Source organism: Chanodichthys erythropterus, chromosome 23, assembly GCF_024489055.1.
Source record: "Chanodichthys erythropterus isolate Z2021 chromosome 23, ASM2448905v1, whole genome shotgun sequence".
In the NCBI taxonomy this organism is placed as follows: domain Eukaryota; kingdom Metazoa; phylum Chordata; class Actinopteri; order Cypriniformes; family Xenocyprididae; genus Chanodichthys; species Chanodichthys erythropterus.
Genome location: NC_090243.1, coordinates 253720 through 272782, shown reverse-complemented (window position 1 = coordinate 272782; position 19063 = coordinate 253720). Strand labels below are relative to the sequence as shown.

The 19063-nt window shown below is 43.9% G+C and overlaps 2 protein-coding genes across 2 annotated transcripts in view; both read right to left on the bottom strand.

The window, feature by feature from the left end:
• gli3 (GLI family zinc finger 3) overlaps positions 1-19063 on the bottom strand; it is a 215250-nt gene that overhangs the window by 180967 nt on the left and 15220 nt on the right. The gene's annotated exons all lie outside the window — the stretch shown is intronic.
• LOC137014419 (uncharacterized) lies at positions 15525-18542 on the bottom strand. The gene is made up of 2 exons (XM_067378724.1): positions 18515-18542; positions 15525-15961 (listed from the first exon to the last, which is right to left on the bottom strand). The coding sequence occupies exons 1-2, from the start codon at positions 18540-18542 to the stop codon at positions 15525-15527; spliced, it is 465 nt and encodes a 154-aa protein (XP_067234825.1).

Below are 19063 nucleotides of genomic sequence, written 5' to 3'. Positions count from 1 at the left end.
AATCTGTGTTTCTTTCGCCGGGTCCATTGTGGTCTGGGAATTCTGTCAGGTGACCTTTGATGACCCAGAGGCAAAAGTACCCAGAGGCACAAAGTTTATATTTGTCCCAATTAGTAAACAAAAACAGACTGCCAGGCGCAAAACAGCAAACGCGCTGCAGCTGGAGATCAATAGAGTCAACAGAAACTCCCCGAGCCGCAGATCCTCGACAGTAGTCCCACTGTAGTGGACGGATGGAGACGGTGCAGGCTGGCAGATAGATGTTATCACACCAGTAGAAAAGTGGATCTGTACCGCTGACTGGACAGCAGAGAATAAGGTCGGGCCCCGGGCTGTAACTGGGACAGGGACTGGAACTCAGATTTAGAATAATAGCTGCTAACACACACATATAAGTTTCGTCAAGCACCAGAGCGAAGAAAGAGTCACACTCACGTACAACAATTCCCGGACACAGACTAAAACAAAGAGCAGGGAGAAGTAGGCAGCGCAATCAGCGCAAAGACACCGAACAGGTGCGTGCACGAGAGCGCGAACACCAGAGGTAACAGGGGACACCTGAAATCAATGAGATGTGTTTTTTGCTGTTCTCTTCCCTTCTATCGTTCACGAATAATCAAACCTGGCTCATGACATCAAATGGATCTTTACAAGATGTTCGTCAAGCATACTTCATGCATGCGTCGGATCCTGCGAGTATAGTATTTATTTGGATGTTTACATTTGATTCTGACTGAGTTTGAGGCTGTGCTCCGTGGCTAAAGCTAACACTGTTGGAGGGATTTATAAAGAATGAAGATGTGTTTATGCATTATACAGACTGCAAGTGTTTAATAATGAAAATAGCGACGGCTCTCTTGTCTCCATGAATACAGTAAGAAACGATGGTAACTTTAACCCTCAGGGGTCTGAGGCTGATTTGGGGCCTGGAGAAGTTTTGACATGCCCTGACATTTGTGCTTTTTTCAGTTGTTCATAAACATATTAATGGAAAAAGTGTCATTACACTATTCAGCACAAACTAGGCTACAATAATATGTAAGGAACATGTATGTACATGTTTGTATTTTTGAAGGAATAACGTTTATGCGTGGTTATTTAAAAAACAAAAAACTTAAGTCACTGAAATAAAGCCAAAAAATATATATTAAATCTGTGTTCACAAAACTTCTGGGTATTGGAGGTTGTAGACTAGAGTTTTTGCTTCAAAATTATGTAAAAATTATCATTCGTACTCCTTCATATAAAACAATAGAGAGATTTAAATTTTCTAAAACATCTTTGGTCAAGAAACACAGTATGTGTGGAGGCATGAATAATAATGAATAATGGGTGATTCTTACCTGAGAAGACAAAAGAATCACATAAAAGAGCTCTGTGGCGATCAGGGCGGGCGAGTGTTAATGAGCTTCACCTGGGAGGCGCACCAGCCCTGAGTCCCTCACGGAGGAGCTCCGGGAGCATAAAAGGAGGAGCGACTACCGTGAAGGACGAGAGAGGACCAGGCCTGGACTTTATTTTATGTTTTATTATGTTTGTGTGGCCGGCAGACGTCCGCGAGGGTCTGCCGGCATTACTTTCGTTTTGTTCTTTGTTTATTTTACATTAAAGTTTGTTTGAACGTTCACCGGTTCCCGCCTCCTTCTTTCCATATCTACTGACTTCGTTACAAGCTCTAATGACCTGCATAAATAATGAGGCCTTTCAGTCAAAAAGGCTGTAAAAAAACCCTCTGTTGATCATGTCTCAAGCTCATCATAATGTAAATCAAACATACAGAAAAAACAGCAATACTGTAAAATATTATTACAATTTAAAATAATGGTATTCTATTATTAAAATATAATGCATTTCTATGATACAATGTGTCTAAACAGTTATGTTACCTCTATGGCATTTCATATAGGCTTTTAGCTTAAAAGCATGCACATTTGGAGAAATATTGATGGATTCTCGTGTTTATGTCAATTTTCTATACAGAGGAGTATTTATTCATTATTTATTGTCGTCACTGTGAACACTGGATACTGTGTTTACAATTCATACTTGCAGCCGGAGGGCGCTCTGTGCACTTTTAGTCCACAAATGCCAATGCTAAAGAAGAATAGGCAATCCAGGAAATAACTGAACTAACAGAGGCCAGAGATTGCTAACTATGGCTATTCAAAACACTTCTCAAGATAATAAATACACGATTGAGACGATGTATGCATGTATTGACTGAATTTGCCTCTGAATAGCGCTGACTCCATGGGCGTGGCCGCATTAGCGGATAATGTGCTGAATCAAGGACTTCTGACATGGCTCTCTTTTCATACAGATTACATAAACACAGAAGGTTTGTTTTCGCGATTTAAAACCTGACATTTCAACGTTTCTTTAGACACAAGTCTAATTTTTTTGTGATTAGTATTCACTAAGTTACAGTTCATTTTCTGAAAACTATCAGATTGGACTTCATTCAGAGGGAGACGAGAGATAATGCATCATGTTAGTTTTCTTTATTTTACAAAAAGCACAACATTTTGTTTTTACTCTGACTGTACACAAATAAAAGAAAATATTCCACAGATTAAAATGGTGTATAGCTCTTAATTGTATGTGCAACATTGATGGAGTATTTTGAGTCTCTTTCACACTGGTTAGAAAAAAACGCGGGAGGGAGGGAGGGAGTTAACCAAATTTAACAGTACATTAGCAACTTGCTAACGACACATTTATAAAGACAATTTACAAATATCACTGAAAATATCGTGATATCATGGATCATGTCAGTTATTATTGCTCCATCTGCCATTTTTTGCTATTGTTCTTGCTTGCTTACCTATTCTGATGATTCAGCTCTGCACAGATCCAGACGTTAATACTGACTGCCCTTGTGTAATGCCTTGAACATGAGCTGGCATACAGTGGGTACGGAAAGTATTCAGACCCCCTTAAATTTTTCACTCTTTGTTATATTGCAGCCATTTGCTAAAATCATTTAAGTTCATTTTTTTTCCTCATTAATGTACATGTTGTGAAGCCATTCCTTCGTTATTTTAGCTTTGTGCTTAGGGTCATTGTCTTGTTGGAAGGTAAACCTTCGGCCCAGTCTGAGGTCCTGAGCACTCTGGAGAAGGTTTTCATCCAGGATATCCCTGTACTTGGCCGCATTCATCTTTCCCTCGATTGCAACCATTTGTCCTGTCCCTGCAGCTGAAAAACACCCCCACAGTATGATGCTGCCACCTCCATGCTTCACTGTTGGGACTGTATTGGACAGGTGATGAGCAGAGCCTGGTTCCCTTTCGTAGGAACTGTCGATGCTGCGTCATGACGCATTGGGAACCTTCTGCATGATTACGTTGTTGAAGCACTCTTGTATCTAATCAATTGTGTAGCAAGATGTCAGAGGCGGGTGACGTTACGGACCAGGAAACTATAAAGCATACCGGGATTCAGAGAACGCTAGTTTCTGTTGTCTTCAGCAAGTGCTCTATGTTATCGTGTGTCTTATTTGGTGTTATTACATATAAACAAGTCACAATCTCTTCGTCTGAGGACAAGAGTATCCCACACCAATCCATATATTTATATATAGAAAAGACACGTATTATGGCGAGCAGCAGCAGCACTTTCTCTGCCCTTAACTGCCAGGTTCAGTGCCGCCTCCCAGGTGGAAGCATGCTCTGCGGTTTCTTCCCCCGGGTTGAGGCACCGGTACTCACATGTCCAGCTCTGAGGAGGTGGATATTGTGATATAGATCTGAGGACTCGCCACCTCACAATAGTGAACAGCAGTTTGAATCGCGTTTCCCCCTGTGCTACACTACATGTGTTCTTTGCTGGGAGTGGAGCATGCACGTCAGCTCACAACTGACAGTGAAGAGTCCCGAAGAGAAGTATGCTCTAGTGGGAGTTTTGTAGCTCCACTCCTGTTGGCTTTATTCTCGAGGGAATAAAAGTCTAACGCAAGGCTCGGATCTTGCGCTTGCCGAGGCAGAGTGTGGATTGAGTTTTCATTAAAGAATATATAGCTTAGATCTCATGTTGCCGAGGCAGCCCATAGATCACGCTGTCACAGATCCCTTGTTCCCCTGGACTCCATTTCCCATGATCCTCCTGTTCTCCACACCTGCACTCACTTCCCTCGTCATCTCCCCATCATCACAGATCATCATCACCTGTACTCTCTCATCTGCACTGCCTTTATATTGGACTCACTCCCTTCACTCCTTGTCCGTTCTTAATGTTATGTTAGATGGTTAATGTGTGTAAAGTGTGTATTCTCCTGCGTTCTTCAGTAAATACCCTGTGTGTGGAAATCCGTTTCAGTATCTTCTCTTCAGCACGTACACCATTGTAACAGAAGAACGGACCTTTAAACTACCGGATTTTCCACAGAGAAAAAAAAAAGAAAAGAAAAAAGATGGAAGCTTCCTTCTTCCCCCGGGCTCCAACTTCTCCCATGCCTCTCTCATCCTGGACAGCTGGTGAGCGGCTCATTGGACTCTTACAGGTGGGTCGTTCGCTGGAGAGGTATGTGGAGGAGTTCGCTGAGCTTGCTTTTTTGTCTGACTGGCCTGAAGCACGTTTGATCGCCCTGTTTCTGGATGGTCTGGACGACAACACTGTCCGTTTAAACGAACCTGATTTTCGTCTCTCCTTAAGCGAAACTATCAATTTAATTTTGTTTTTGAATAAGTCCAAATTTTTCGTGGAACAGGTTCAGGATGTGTGTTTGTCTCCAGGCCATCCAGAAGCACGGTTGGCCGGGCCAGTCAGTCAGCCTCCGTCCTCCTCCGCATACCCCTCCAGCGAAGGTTCCCCCTGTGTCCTGCCGGGCCCACGAATCTCCGCTGGGTCCGGTAAACCTAAGAGGAGGAAGAGGAAGAAGGGCGAGCGCTCTCCAGTCTCCTGCGAGCCAGTCTCTCCAGTCTCCTGCGAGCCAGTCTCTCCAGTCTCCTGCGAGCCAGTCTCTCCAGTCTCCTGCGAGCCAGTCTCTCCAGTCTCCTGCGAGCCAGTCTCTCCAGTCTCCTGCGAGCCAGTCTCTCCAGTCTCCTGCGAGCCAGTCTCTCCAGTCTCCTGCGGGCCAGTGTCTCCAGAGCCCGCTCCAGTCTCTCCAGAGCCCGCTCCAGTCTCTCCAGAGCCCGCTCCAGTCTCTCCAGAGCCCGCTCCTGTATCTCCGGAGCCCGCTCCAACCCTGTGCGAGCCGCCAGATCTGGACTGGCTTATTGACTTTTTTAACGAGCCCTCAGCTCCAGCCGCCGCCTACGAGCCCTCAGCTCCAGCCGCCGCCTACGAGCCCTCAGCTCCAGCCGCCGCCTACGAGCCCTCAGCTCCAGCCGCCGCCTACGAGCCCTCAGCTCCAGCCGCCGCCTACGAGCCCTCAGCTCCAGCCGCCGCCTACGAGCCCTCAGCTCCAGCCGCCGCCGCCGAGCCCTCAGCTCCAGCCGCCGCCGCCGAGCCTGCCGCTCCAGCCGCCGCCGCCGAGCCTGCCGCTCCAGCCGCCGCCGCCGAGCCTGCCGCTCCAGCCGCCGCCGCCGAGCCAAGTTCTCCAGCCTCCGCCGCCGAGCCAAGTTCTCCAGCCTCCGCCGCCGAGCCAAGTTCTCCAGCCTCCGCCGCCGAGCCAAGTTCTCCAGCCTCCGCCGCCGAGCCAAGTTCTCCAGCCTCCGCCGCCGAGCCAAGTTCTCCAGCCTCCGCCGCCGAGCCAAGTTCTCCAGCCTCCGCCGCCGAGCCAAGTTCTCCAGCCTCCGCCGCCGAGCCAAGTTCTCCAGTCTCCGCCGCCAAACCAGCTCCATGCTCCTCCACCCACACATTGACTTTATTCCTTGGACTCCTCTATACGATCCTTAACCTCTCCAAGTATTTTTTGGGGGGGGGGCCAAGTACCCGTGGGTGGGGGACATGTGGGCGCCACACATGTGGGTGGGCCTCTGAAGTGGCCTGCCAAGGCTCCTGACCCGCCGTGGCCTGCCAAGGCTCCTGACCCGCCGTGGCCTGCCAAGGCTCCTGACCCGCCGTGGCCTGCCAAGGCTCCTGACCCGCCGTGGCCTGCCAAGGCTCCTGACCCGCCGTGGCCTGCCAAGACTCCTGACCCGCCATGGCTCATGGATCCGCCCTGGAGACCTCCACTCCAGTCCACTCATCCCCCGGCACCTGCATGAGGTCTCCAGGGCGCCCGCCCCCCCCTCCCGGTTATTCTATTTACGGCGCGAGGACGCGCCTACCGGGAGGGGGAGGTACTGTCACAGATCCCTTGTTCCCCTGGACTCCATTTCCCATGATCCTCCTGTTCTCCACACCTGCACTCACTTCCCTCGTCATCTCCCCATCATCACAGATCATCATCACCTGTACTCTCTCATCTGCACTGCCTTTATATTGGACTCACTCCCTTCACTCCTTGTCCGTTCTTAATGTTATGTTAGATGGTTAATGTGTGTAAAGTGTGTATTCTCCTGCGTTCTTCAGTAAATACCCTGTGTGTGGAAATCCGTTTCAGTATCTTCTCTTCAGCACGTACACCATTGTAACACACGCGTCCGTAATTATATATATATATGTATTTATATATTGACAGATCTGAGTAGACAGGAGTTTCCCTTTCTTTCTTTCCCTAAAATACCTTGTGAATTATTACGAGCTATAATTCTTATTTGTATTCTAAATATATTCGGCCTGTTCAAAAAATAAATAAATAAATAAATAAAATAAAAAAAAATATATATATATATATATATATATATATATAAGAACTGGCTGCATTTAATTTGAGGATTAAATGAAATATTGAATACATTAAATTCTGAGGAATTTAAAAGAAAACAAAGGAGACCATTCTGCCAACCCTGCCACCTCGTGTGCTTCAGGGCGCAGTGGTTTCCAGTGTTCCTCCAAGAAAGAGGATTGTAGAGCGGTCAGTTCGGATGTTCCCTGCTGGTTTGCTGTTTCAGGGCACTGGTCTGACCGTTCATCCAAAGAAAGTATCGCCACCTGTGCTCCCCCGCAGAAAGCTTGGGGACACGGACAGGCGACACAGCTGAAATCTTTTGGGGTAACACAGATCTGCGGACTGTAATTATCACCAAGAAGGCTTCAAAGAGGTCCTGATGCCAGTGGCGCGGGACATTGGAGGGCAGCCCCCTCCAGAGAGGGTTGGGTATTAAAACACTTGATACCCATCCTTCTTTGGTTCTGCTAACCCTGCCACCCAGTGTGCTTTAGGGCGCAGCGGGCTCCACCGGCCCTCCTCGTCATCACTTGATTTTGTCTTCTGCCGGTGCCCCGCTTCAGAACGTCGAATCAAGTGCTCAAAAAACACCAGAGGCCAGTCTCGACAGACTGGTTCCCTAGATTTTATGGCAGAATGGAAACTTCTACCAAATATATCGAAACGGGTGCTGCTCATCATAGAAAAGGGTTACAGAATTCAGTTTGGGTCTTGCCCGCCCAGATTCCACAGGGTCCTTCCCACAGTGGTGACCCCCGAGCAGGCTCTGGTTATGGAACAAGAGGTTATAGCGCTCTTGCAAAAAGGATCTATAGAAAGGGTTCCTCCTCCCAGCAATTGTTCCAAAGAAGGATGGAGGACTACGTCCTATCATAGATTTACATGTGTGCTAAATCACTCCATACAAAAGCTCAAATTCAAGATGCTTACACTCAAACAGATTATCCCACAGATCAAGTCCGAGGACTGGTTTGTGGCGATAGACCTGAAAGATGCGTACTTTCATGTGTCCATCCATCCTCATCATAGGAAGTTCCTCAGGTTTGCTTTCGGGGGCGAAGCTTACCAATACAGGGTTCATCCTTTCGGCCTATAACCCCGCACATTCATGAAGTGCGTGGATGCAGCTCTGGCTCCCTTGAGACTCCAGGGCATCCGCGTACTGAATTATATCGACGATTGGTTGATCCTAGCTCAATCAGAGCAACTGGCAGTCCAGCATCGAGATGCTGTTCTGTCCCACATGAAAAGGCTTGGGCTGAGGCTCAATGCCAAAAAGAGTGTGCTACCACTTATCTAGGTGTAGTCTGGGACTCCACCACGATGCAGGCACATCTGTCCCTCACTCGTGTGAGTTCCATTCTCGTAGCCGTGAAAGGGGTGAAATTAGGCCAGTCACTCACTGTAAAACAGTTCCAGAAACTGTTGGGTCTGACGGCAGCTGCGTCAGCTGAGCCAGTGGTGGCTCAGGACCAGGGGGTTTTCTCTGAGGGGAAATCCTATTCGCATGATCAAAGTCACGTGGTGATGCCTTTGTGCTCTGGTCATGTGGAAAAATCCCTGGTTCCTGCCCCTGGGACCCGTGATGGGGGCTTCTGGTCGTCGTGTAATGCTTACGACAGATGCTTCCCTCACGGACTGGGGGGCGATCATGAGTGGTCGCTCAGCTCATGGTGTATGGGAGGACCATCAGCTCTCCTGGCACATAAATCGCTTGGAAATGATGGAGGTGTTTCTACCATTGAAACACTTCCTCCCAGACCTGAGAGGCCACCATGTGTTGGTCCGCACGGACAACATGTCAGTGGTCTCATACATAAACCATCAGGGGGGTCTGCGGTCTCGCCAACTATATTACTTGGCCTGTTGGATCCTCCTGTGGTCCCAGGGGAAGCTGCTCTCACTGAAGGCAGCTTACATCCCAGGGTATGAAAATGTGGGAGCAGACACCCTGTTGAGGCAGGGGCCGAGGCCCGGGGAATGGAGACTCCACCCAGAAGTGGTGGATCTCATATGGAAAAATTTCAGTCAAGCGGAAATCGACCTATTTGCTTCGGGAGAGTCAACCCAGTGTCCAATCTGGTACTCCCTAACACATCCAGAACCTCTGGCTCTGGATGCCATGGTGTAGACGTGGCCGAAGCTACGTTTGTACGCATTTCCCCCCTTTGCTCTGCTCCTGGGAGTTCTGGAGAAAATACACCAGGAAGGGGCCAGCCTAATACTGGTAGCCCCATACTGGCCTATCAGAATAAGGTTCTCGGACCTAGTGTCCCTCTTACATGGCTCCCCGATGGGGCTTCCTCATAGACAGGACCTCCTGTCTCAAGCAGGCGGCACGATAATAAATCCTCGACCAGAATTATGGAAGCTATGGGCCTGGCCTCTGAGGGGGCCAGGTTCATAGATGCTGGTCTCCCAATTGAGGCTGTGGAGACCATCCTTAACTCCAGAGCTCCCTCCATGATGAAGCTTTATTCCTATAAATGGAATATATTTGCTACTTGGTGTAGACAAAATAATACTTCAGGCCTTTTATCCTCCTCCTTTTGAATCTTCGGATCAGGAAAAACTTAATCTGCTCTGCCCAGTGAGGGCAATGTCCACAGAGCTGCCCTGTGGCGAAAATCAGATCAATTATTTGTCTGTTATGGGTCCCCTAAGAAAGGGGGCCCAGCATCTAAGCAGAGGATGAGCAAGTGGGTGGTCAAGGCCATCTCATTTGCATATGAAGCGGCTGGACAGCCTTCTCCATTGGCTATCCGCGCCCATTCTACCAGGGGTATGGCAGCATCAAAGGCTTTGATGTCTGGAATTTCCATTGATGATATATGTGATGCAGCTGGATGGTCATGCCAGCACACATTTATCAGGTTTTACAACCTTGATAGTGGCTCCACTCTGGGGTCATCTGTCTTGTCAAGCTAACATAAAGCAAGTACTTGACATTACGGTGTAGTTGGGATTGCGTTCCCAATGCGTCATGACGCAGCGTCGACAGTTCCCACGAAAGGCAACGTCTCAGGTTACAGATGTAACCCTGGTTCCCTGAGTAGGGAACGAGATGCTGCGTCGCCTTGCCATACTCCCAGCATACTTGTGAGCTCTTACTTCAGACTTATTTCAGAAGCTAGCGTTCTCTGAATCCCGGTATGCTTTATAGTTTCCTGGTCTGTGACATCACCTGCCTCTGACGTCTCGCTACACGATTGGTTAGATACAAGAGTGCTTCAACAACGTAATCACGCAGAAGGTGCCCAATGCGTCATGACACAGCATCTCATTCCCTACTCAGGGAACCAGGGTTACATCTGTAACCTGAGACGTTCTCTCCACACATACCGCTTAGAATTAAGGCCAAAAAGTCCTATCTTAGTCTCATCAGACCAGAGAATCTTATTTCTCACCATCTTGGAGTCCTTCAGGGGATTTTTAGCAAACTCCATGCAGGCTTTCATGTGTCTTGCACTGAGGAGAGGCTTCCGTCGGGCCACTCTGCCATAAAGCCGTGACTGGTGGAGGGCTGCAGTCATGGTTGACTTTCTACAACTTTCTCCCATCTCCCGACTGCATCTCTGGAGCTTAGCCACAGTGATCTTTGGGTTCTTCTTTACCTCTCCCACCAAGGCTCCTCTCCCCCAATAGCTCAGTTTGGCCAAACGGCCAGCTCTAGGAAGGGTTCTGGTCGTCCCAAACGTCTTCCATTTAAGGATTATGGAGGCCACTGTGCTCTTAGGAACCTTAAGTGCAGCAAAAAATGTTTTGGAACCTTGGCCAGATCTGTGCCTTGCCACAGTTCTGTCTCTGAGCTCTTCAGGCAGTTCCTTTGACCTCATGATTCTCATTTACTCTGACATGCACTGTGAGCTGTAAGGTCTTATATAAACAGGTGTGTGGCTTTCCTAATCAAGTCCAATCAGTATAATCAAACACAGCTGGACTCAAATGAAGGTGTAGAACCATCTCAAGGATGATCAGAAGAAATGGACAGCACCTGAGTTAAATATATGAGTGTCATAGCAAAGGGTCTGAATACTTAGGACCATGTGATATTTCAGTTTTTCTTTTTTAATAAATCTGCAAAAATGTCAACAATTCTTTGGCGTTTTTTTTGTCAATATGGGGTGCTGTGTGTACATTAATGAGAAAAAAAAAAGGGGGGGGGGGGAGCGCTCATCTCTCCAGGGACTCGGAGTACACCTCAGAACCTGTCACATCTCAGTACTTCACAGTAACTCACAACAGGTACTGTTCACCTCTGAACACCGGTTCACTTACAACTACAGAGACCCATATACATCTAACAGCTCTACTCTGGTTATACATCAACAGTTGATCTTACACAAAAAAATAAATAAATTAATTAATAGCTCTTTTATAACTCATGAGACTTGGAGTAATTTGTATTTTATCTCATGTTAATTGTCTAAACATTATTTAATGGATTAGTCCACTTTTAAATACACTTTTCCTGATACATTGACACACACCCATGTTATCCAAGATTTCTTTCTTTCATCAGTTGAAAAGAAATTAAGGTTTTTGAGGAAAACATTCCAGGAACAAAATATCACCTTGAACATACTTTCCATTTCCGCATTCTTCAAGACGCTGAATGTTCTACGCCTTCCCTATTCAACTTACAGAAAAAAATGAAACTGGCACCACGTTCGTTCCGTAAGTTGAATAGGGAAGGCGTAGAACATTCAGCCAACCTGTTGGTATCCAGTGAAATCTACTATATGGAGAAAAATTCTGGATTGTTTTCCTCAAAAACCTTAATTTCTTTTCAACTGACAAAAGAAAGACATGAACATCTTGGATGACATGGGTGTGAGTAAATTTATCAGGAAAAGTGTATTTATAAGTGGACTAATCCTTTAACAAGATAAATGTACATAATGTAAAGCATGTAATATATTAACATGTTTTTAGAGAATGTGTCTTGAATATTTTTCTTGTTTAAGCATAAATGTCACATTTATTATTTATCAATTATTTAAAAATCAATTATTAAAATTATTGTTTCTTATTATTAATTGTTAATTTTCAGTTTTTTACAACATTGGCATTATTTTGTTTATACAACAATTAATTTATTTATAACAAATAACTTTTATTATTTGTATTCTATTATTTTTTTATAAATAATTTTAAAAATTATTTATCAATTTGATTATTTATCAACTATGATTATTTCATATTACTCATTATGTTTTATTAATTAAGATAAGTTTGACTTTGATATGTTTGAGGTTATATTGACATACTGACTTCTAGTTGCAGACATCGGCACTATCTTCTGAAATGTGGTAGGTTTATGACTTTATTTCTTGTAGGACAGTGTCAGTTACTCCTCAAACCAAATTTCACAAGATACACATGATTCATATGTTTACACGCGCACACACACACACACACACACACACACACACACACACACACACACACACACATGTTTGTTTTTGTGAATTGTGGGGACTTTCCATAGGCCGCAATGCATTTTATACTGTACAAAAACTCTGCACACCTTTATTTTCTCACAAAAACATAATTTAGTATTTTTATTAATTAATTTACATTGTGGGGACCGGTTGCTGGTCCCCACAATGTAGGTGAACTCAGGTTTATATAACATCGTGGGGACATTTGGTCCCCACAATGTAATATAAACAAAAGCACACACACACACTTGCCTATCCAATCAAACAGTCAAAGGCCTTATTAGCCCCATTGGTTTAGAATCAAGGAGCAAATTATCTATCCCATGGCTTCATGATTCATCAAGCCAGAGCCTGGTCCCTTAGCAGCCCCGTGCTGCAAACAGCCCCCCTGGAGAAGTCATAATGTTTACTTAAAGACAGGCTGCTGCCCCCACATGCATGCTTTATTAGCTCTTATTAATTCCTATACAGGCCCCGGCAGCTTCGCCATTTACAGCTTATTACAACCCAGAAATTAGACTAGATGAAGTCATCCTGCAGTATAGGGCTCTGTCGATGAAAGAAAAGGAGGGGAGGAGTCCGTAGGGGGCTGAATGCAAAATGAAAAAAGGGGAAGCGAGATGGAGGGAGAGAAAGATGGATGGAGGAGAGCAGAAAAGAGAGGAAAGGTCAAGCAAAAGGGATTGCATTAGTTTTAACATAAACAAAGATAAAGATAAAGATGGCAAACCTCTGAAAATTCGTCCATATAAAGTTATTGAAATTCTGAAAGTGGGATGATGAGAGGTTAGAGAGAGTGAAAAAAGAAGCATGAGCTGAGACTTTTAGGACTGACTTAATGTCCGGAACAGGCGTTAGCAAATGAATAATGTACTTACTTAAATTAATATATGCTGGTGTAAATATGCTTATATATCGTTTGCTTAGTTTATTTTTGTTGCTTTCTTTGTTGACTCTTATCAAGCAAGCTCAGTTTTTTCAGGTACTACAGAGTAATTAAACAAAAAAGTGAAGAATGCATAATGACACAAGGGTGGCCAAAATATACTGTACAAAATTAAGAGTATATAGCTAAAAATATATCTAAGTATTTTAATAAATGTAATATTGTGAAGAAGGTTAAAAAATAAAATATAATATGCATATTTCTTTTCAAACCAAACAGTCAATGTTGCCAAGTACTGTAGATTCAAAATGTTATGTGTAAACTAAATTTAGTTTGATCCTTTGTATATAGTTTCTTTTCTTGGTTTGTCTCCATTCATTTGGTTGTCTTAGTTACTGATTTGGTTTCCCTCATTACTGATTATGTTCACATTTATCGATGTGTTTATATAGCCCTCCGTTTCAGTTGTAGTTTGTCTGTCATTGTTGCATTATGGTGTGGTTTTACATATCTCCAGCATTTTTCTTATGCTCCTGAATGCTTTGCTTCTTTTATTAAATTATATAATAACAACAATAATAATAATAATAATAATAATAATAATGTTACATTTATACAGTTCTTTTCTCTGCACTCAAAAAGCACTTAAATTAAATATTATCCATCATTATTATCCATCAACTTAATATACTGTATACTTTTAACATCTTAAATGTTAGCATCTTGGAACCAGTAAAGTTCCTGTTACAGGAAAGTTTGTTTTGTTAAGTAGCCTAATCCCATCTTCATAATACGGATATGTACCATAATAAACAGCTTTATAGAGGATAGAGTACATGCATGTGTGCAAAACTGATTGACTTGTGCTATCTGCAAGTAGAAGAAAGCATGTGTACCTACATGCATGGAGTGTGTGTGTAGGTGTATGTGTGTGTGTGTGTGTGTGTGTGTGTGTGTGTGTGTGTGTGTGTGTGTGTGTGTGTGTGTGTGTAATCCTCTGTAAATCAGAGGCAAATAAAGTTGTAGAATCCGCCAGAAGGAGGGAAACTAAGATGTGAAACATATGCACCAGGGAGGCAGGCACAGGGGGAATTCTGGAAACTTCTAACAGTTTTCTGTCTCCCCACACACTGTTGGAAACATCTTCCATCTGCAGGTACACAGAAAGACACAAGCAGCAGCGAGGAGGCAGGAGCTGTCTCACCTATGTTTCAATATCAACCCCTCATTATCTTCACCATCACCATCCAAACCACCATATTATGGTGCGTTCAAGTACTCCTGGGAAGTTCGCACTTATGAGTTGGGAAGTCGTGTTTATGATGGCAGGTGCATTCAAGTAAATTTTTCGTCTGAACAAGAGTGTACCTTCTCTAAATTAACTACACAAAAATACAGCAAGAATTTTGAACTCTACTTCTAGAAAATGAAGAACAAAGAATGTGCATAAGGTTTTTATATTTTTAATTAATATATGATGCCACTGTAAACTTTATCATTACATAATATACTGTTATATTACAATGCTATCATATTCTGTGCAGGCAATTAGCTTATTTTATTGGTAATAAAAAAGTATGGCAAAGTCACTGCTAAATACCTATAAGTATTGTGGTGTTCTGCCATGTTTCAACTGACACGGCCCAACTCGGCCTAAATTCAGGGCCTAAAGAAAATCTTGAGTTTCCCACTCATATTTAAGATTTTGTAGTGGCATTCATGTGCATTCAGCTCATAAATATTACATTTCCAACATTACTTGAATGCATGCTTGCTAAGCATGGTGTAGGTTAAAGACAGGACGAGGATGAAGAATTAACTATAGACTTTATTAAAAGAAAGAAAACCATAACCAAACTAAGCTTGTACATTAACAACAACCGACAGAGGGAACTGAAAACACAGATAAATGTGGCAGATAAATAATGGGGCAAAAAAAGAATAATTAATGACAAACAGCTAAACAGAAGACAAATCATATCAGTAACCATAGAAACAAACTCAGGCGGAAAACTACAACAAAGGAAATATGTGACGGAAGGAAAACAAGCTAAAAGTCCATGAAAATGAAACAAAGAAATAAACGACTGAATATCCGTGACATTAATTTCCCTCCTGGAAGGCATGACCTTGTGCCGTAAAAGAAGAGATGAGGGAGGGTGGTGGCTTAGGAGGTGGATGTGGAGCAGGCAAAGGACTGGAGAGAGCAGGCAGAAGAGACAGTAGGAGGAGACCAAGGAGGAGTAGACAGTGGTAGCAGCCTTGGAGAAGATGATGGGATGAGTGACCAGGTGGTGTTGACCCAGAGCTCAGCTAAGATGATAGCCCAACAGTGGAGTCGATGGAGGAAGGAGCCATGGTGGAATCCTGGCTGATGACACTAGGGGTACAACTGACAGCGAAGAGCCATTGGAGCCAGTGGAGCCCAGAGTGCAGACGGAGGGCAGATGGGGACAGCTGACACAGATGGTCCTAGAGATCAAGGTGGAGCTGCAGTGATGAGTGTCAGAAGAGGAATCAGAGTGCCCGAGGACTGAGGCGGAGCCGGTGTGACTGAGAACCAAGGCAGAGCCGGTGGGAGGGCAGAGCCCACTGGAGCCGAAGGGTTAGAGAGACGGAGCGCAGCGGATTGTGCCGTAGGCAGGGTGATGGCTGACTGAGGTGGAGCTGGAGGTATGAGGGAGCCCAGTGGAGCTGTAAGAACGATGGCCTCTGGTGGAGCTGAGGGAAGCAGGATCCAAGGCAGAGCTGACAGGTCGAAGGGCCGAGGTGGAGTGACAGGACCAGTGGCTGGAGGCAGAGCTGGGGGATCCACTGGCTCGGACGAAGCTGGTGACCGTAAGACCAGAGGCTTGTCCACACAGCAAAGCTTCAGCAAGGAAGATGAGAGGCTGACGGGAACCAGCCAAGATGAAGCTGGAGGTGAGGAATGGAGGTAAGAGATTTATGCAGATCAGCTACAACACCATAATCTCAATACAGTGCGAAAACACAGGCTTTATGCTGGGCAGGACCAGCGGTGATCATACAGTCTCAATATAGGGCAAAGAAACAGGTCTTGTGCTGGGAGGACCAGCGGCAATGAAGTTACAGACAATTCAGCATTTGACTAGAAATAATGACCCTGCATTTAAATTGGTAGCGACTAGTAATAAAAAGTGATGTTCAGCACTGTCCTCCTTACAGGCACATTCATCTTGGCAGGCAAAAGCTCCCCGTCTGCGGTGGGCACTGGCGTAGTCTCCATTTTGCTTGGTGGTTGTGGGCTGGGCTCTGGGCCGGTATGGATCAGGAGTAAACCTTCTCCAGACATTAAAGAATAGCCTCCCTCCAGCAAAGTCCTTGCATGTCTGGGAGGTCTCCTTGGTGGTAATAATTTGCCACGATCCAATAGAGATTTTAGCATCTCATCATCCAAGGCTGCCCGCTGGGCTAGCTGGCAAAAATGCAGCGTGTAATACAAAAAAAGAAGCCCTTCCTGGGCTAGACCAATAAACCTCGCTGCATAATCCATTTGTGGTCGGTTGTTCTGTCATGCTTACTAAGCGTGGTGTAGGTTGAAGTTAGGACGAGGGTGAAGAATTAACTATAGACTTTATTAAAAGAAAGAAAACCACAATTAAACCAAGCTTATGTGTTAACGACAACTGACAAAGGGAACTAAAAACACAGGCAGATAAATACTCAGGCAAACAACAAAAATAAATATAAATCCGATCTTTAAATCCACGCTATATGCAACAAAAGCAACAGATATGAGCTGCATTTTATTTATCATCAGCTAATTTCAAGATCAAAGACTGCAATAGGAGACAGAGCGGCAGTGTCTACAAATCGAACGTGCAAAACTTGGGCTGCATTTACATTTGGCATTAACATGCAACCTGTATCTGTCCACATAAAAGTAAACTAAGTGAGTGAAAGCAATAGGACATTTGTATCGTCTTTACTCTTAATCTGGTGTTGTATAGCCTACCCTTGTTTAGTTTTAATTAATGCTCTTTAATGTGATGTGTGTTCTTTTATTTCTTTAATACAAAGTGTTTAGATTCTGTTGTTTTCTGCATATTACACATGCAATATAAATGCTTGCGTGATCATTTCAATCATGAAATGTGTCGGAATAATTACTAGCCTATCTTTTCATCATACAAGATTAATGTTGGGAAGCTTAAATTGGTAGATTAAGTACACTGTAAAAAAAAAAAATCCCTCTAAAATAATAAAAGCTGTGGTTGCCAGAACGTTGCCGTAAAAAATACGGTAGCACTGTAAAAAACAATTCAGTTAATTTTACGGTAAAAAAGCGTATTTCATTAACTGATATAATGCTAATTTACCAACCTATTGAAGTACTAATATGTTTTGTACCTTTGTAATACAGTGACAACCACAAAACACAGTGGTGATGAGAGTCATATGATGAATCAAAGTTCATCATAAGCAGCTTTTCCACCAGCTGAGAAGGACAATTCTAATAAGGACAATTCAATCTCGCCTAATTTAAATATTCTGTAGGAAACAGAAATGCAATCGATTATCCAGACACAGAGGCCACTTAATGTGAACAAATGTAAATGCACCGTGTCCTGATTGGCTAATGATCCTATCTGCTTGATCGGAACACAGTGGTCGCATGTTAATGCCAAGTGTAAACACAGCCTAAGTCAAACGGCCTTTACAAAAAAAGTAAAACAACCATGGCAGACGATTTTGAAGTTGAAAGAGAAAATTAGATGGAGTGTTCCGTCCTACCACGGTACTTCTGCCTACGTCATGCATGACCTACGCTATTAAGTAATGTGTGTTGCATCGCAGAGCTAGATGCGCATTTGTGGTTAAAACGTTTTTTGTTTTTTTGTTTTTTGAAAATGAACAATCGTTTCACTAGATACGACCCTTATTCCTTGGCTGGGATTGTGTAGAGCTCAAATCTTACCACTAACAGTTCTCCTAAATAGCAGTAAAAGGTCTTAGCTAAGAGTTTTCTCTTAAAACCTATTCACAAAGCTGCTGAGACCAACTTTTACTAAGGAATAGACTTAAGTCTTAAGCTAAGAGTAAGGTCGGGGTTGACCTCGTTGCTATGGAGTATACACACAGTGATTGGCTGATGGGGGAGGAGTCAGCGATTTAATCATAGAAATATTGTAGAATGAGGTGTCATGTTTCCAAATTAAAATAAAGGTTTTAAAATACAAATGTTGCCCTATTCAAATAAATATTTTTTTAATAAAAATGTTGCCATAGTTAAAATAAAATTTTGCCATATTGTTGCCATAAAGGTTTTAAAATGTAGACTAAGTGTCACTAATTAAACTGGACCGCCTCTTGAATGTCTTCTCAAGAGAATGCAGAATTCAAGTGACAAATTATGTTTTATAAACAAAGTTTGGGAGGAACACATTCAAATGGTCTTTCTAATCAGCTCGAGAGGAGGAATATATACACAGACGAGAGCCGACTCACCTATAGTTACTCTGACAGTTTTCGGCATCCCTCCGCCACCCCGCTCCTCACTCTCGGCTGGGGATACGAGTAGAACTTGGGGTTTGGGCTAAATTCCAAGCTCAGAGCCCTCAATCCCCTTGGACAGCACACCAAATACACTTATTATATATATATATTTTTTTTTACTCTATTGAATCATTTGTAAGTGTGAACTCATGAAAACGACTGCCACAGGTAATCAGACAATATTTTTTTATTTGTTAAAGATTTATTTTTGGCGTCTCATCGTAGATTCAAATCTATAAATCAAAATGTATTGCATTTATGAAGAAAAGGTTCAGGCTTTATCGCTATTGCCTCAATGGGGTAGGTTACAGTGTTTCCCTTTCGTGGGAACTATCGACGCTGCGTGGTAACGCATTGGGAACCTTCTGCATGATGTCGTCACTGAAGCACTCATGTATCTAGCCAATCGCGAAGCGAGACGTCAGAGACGGGTGACGTCACGGACCAGGAAACTATAAAGCACACTCGGATGCAGAGCACGCCAGCTTCTGTGTCTTCAGC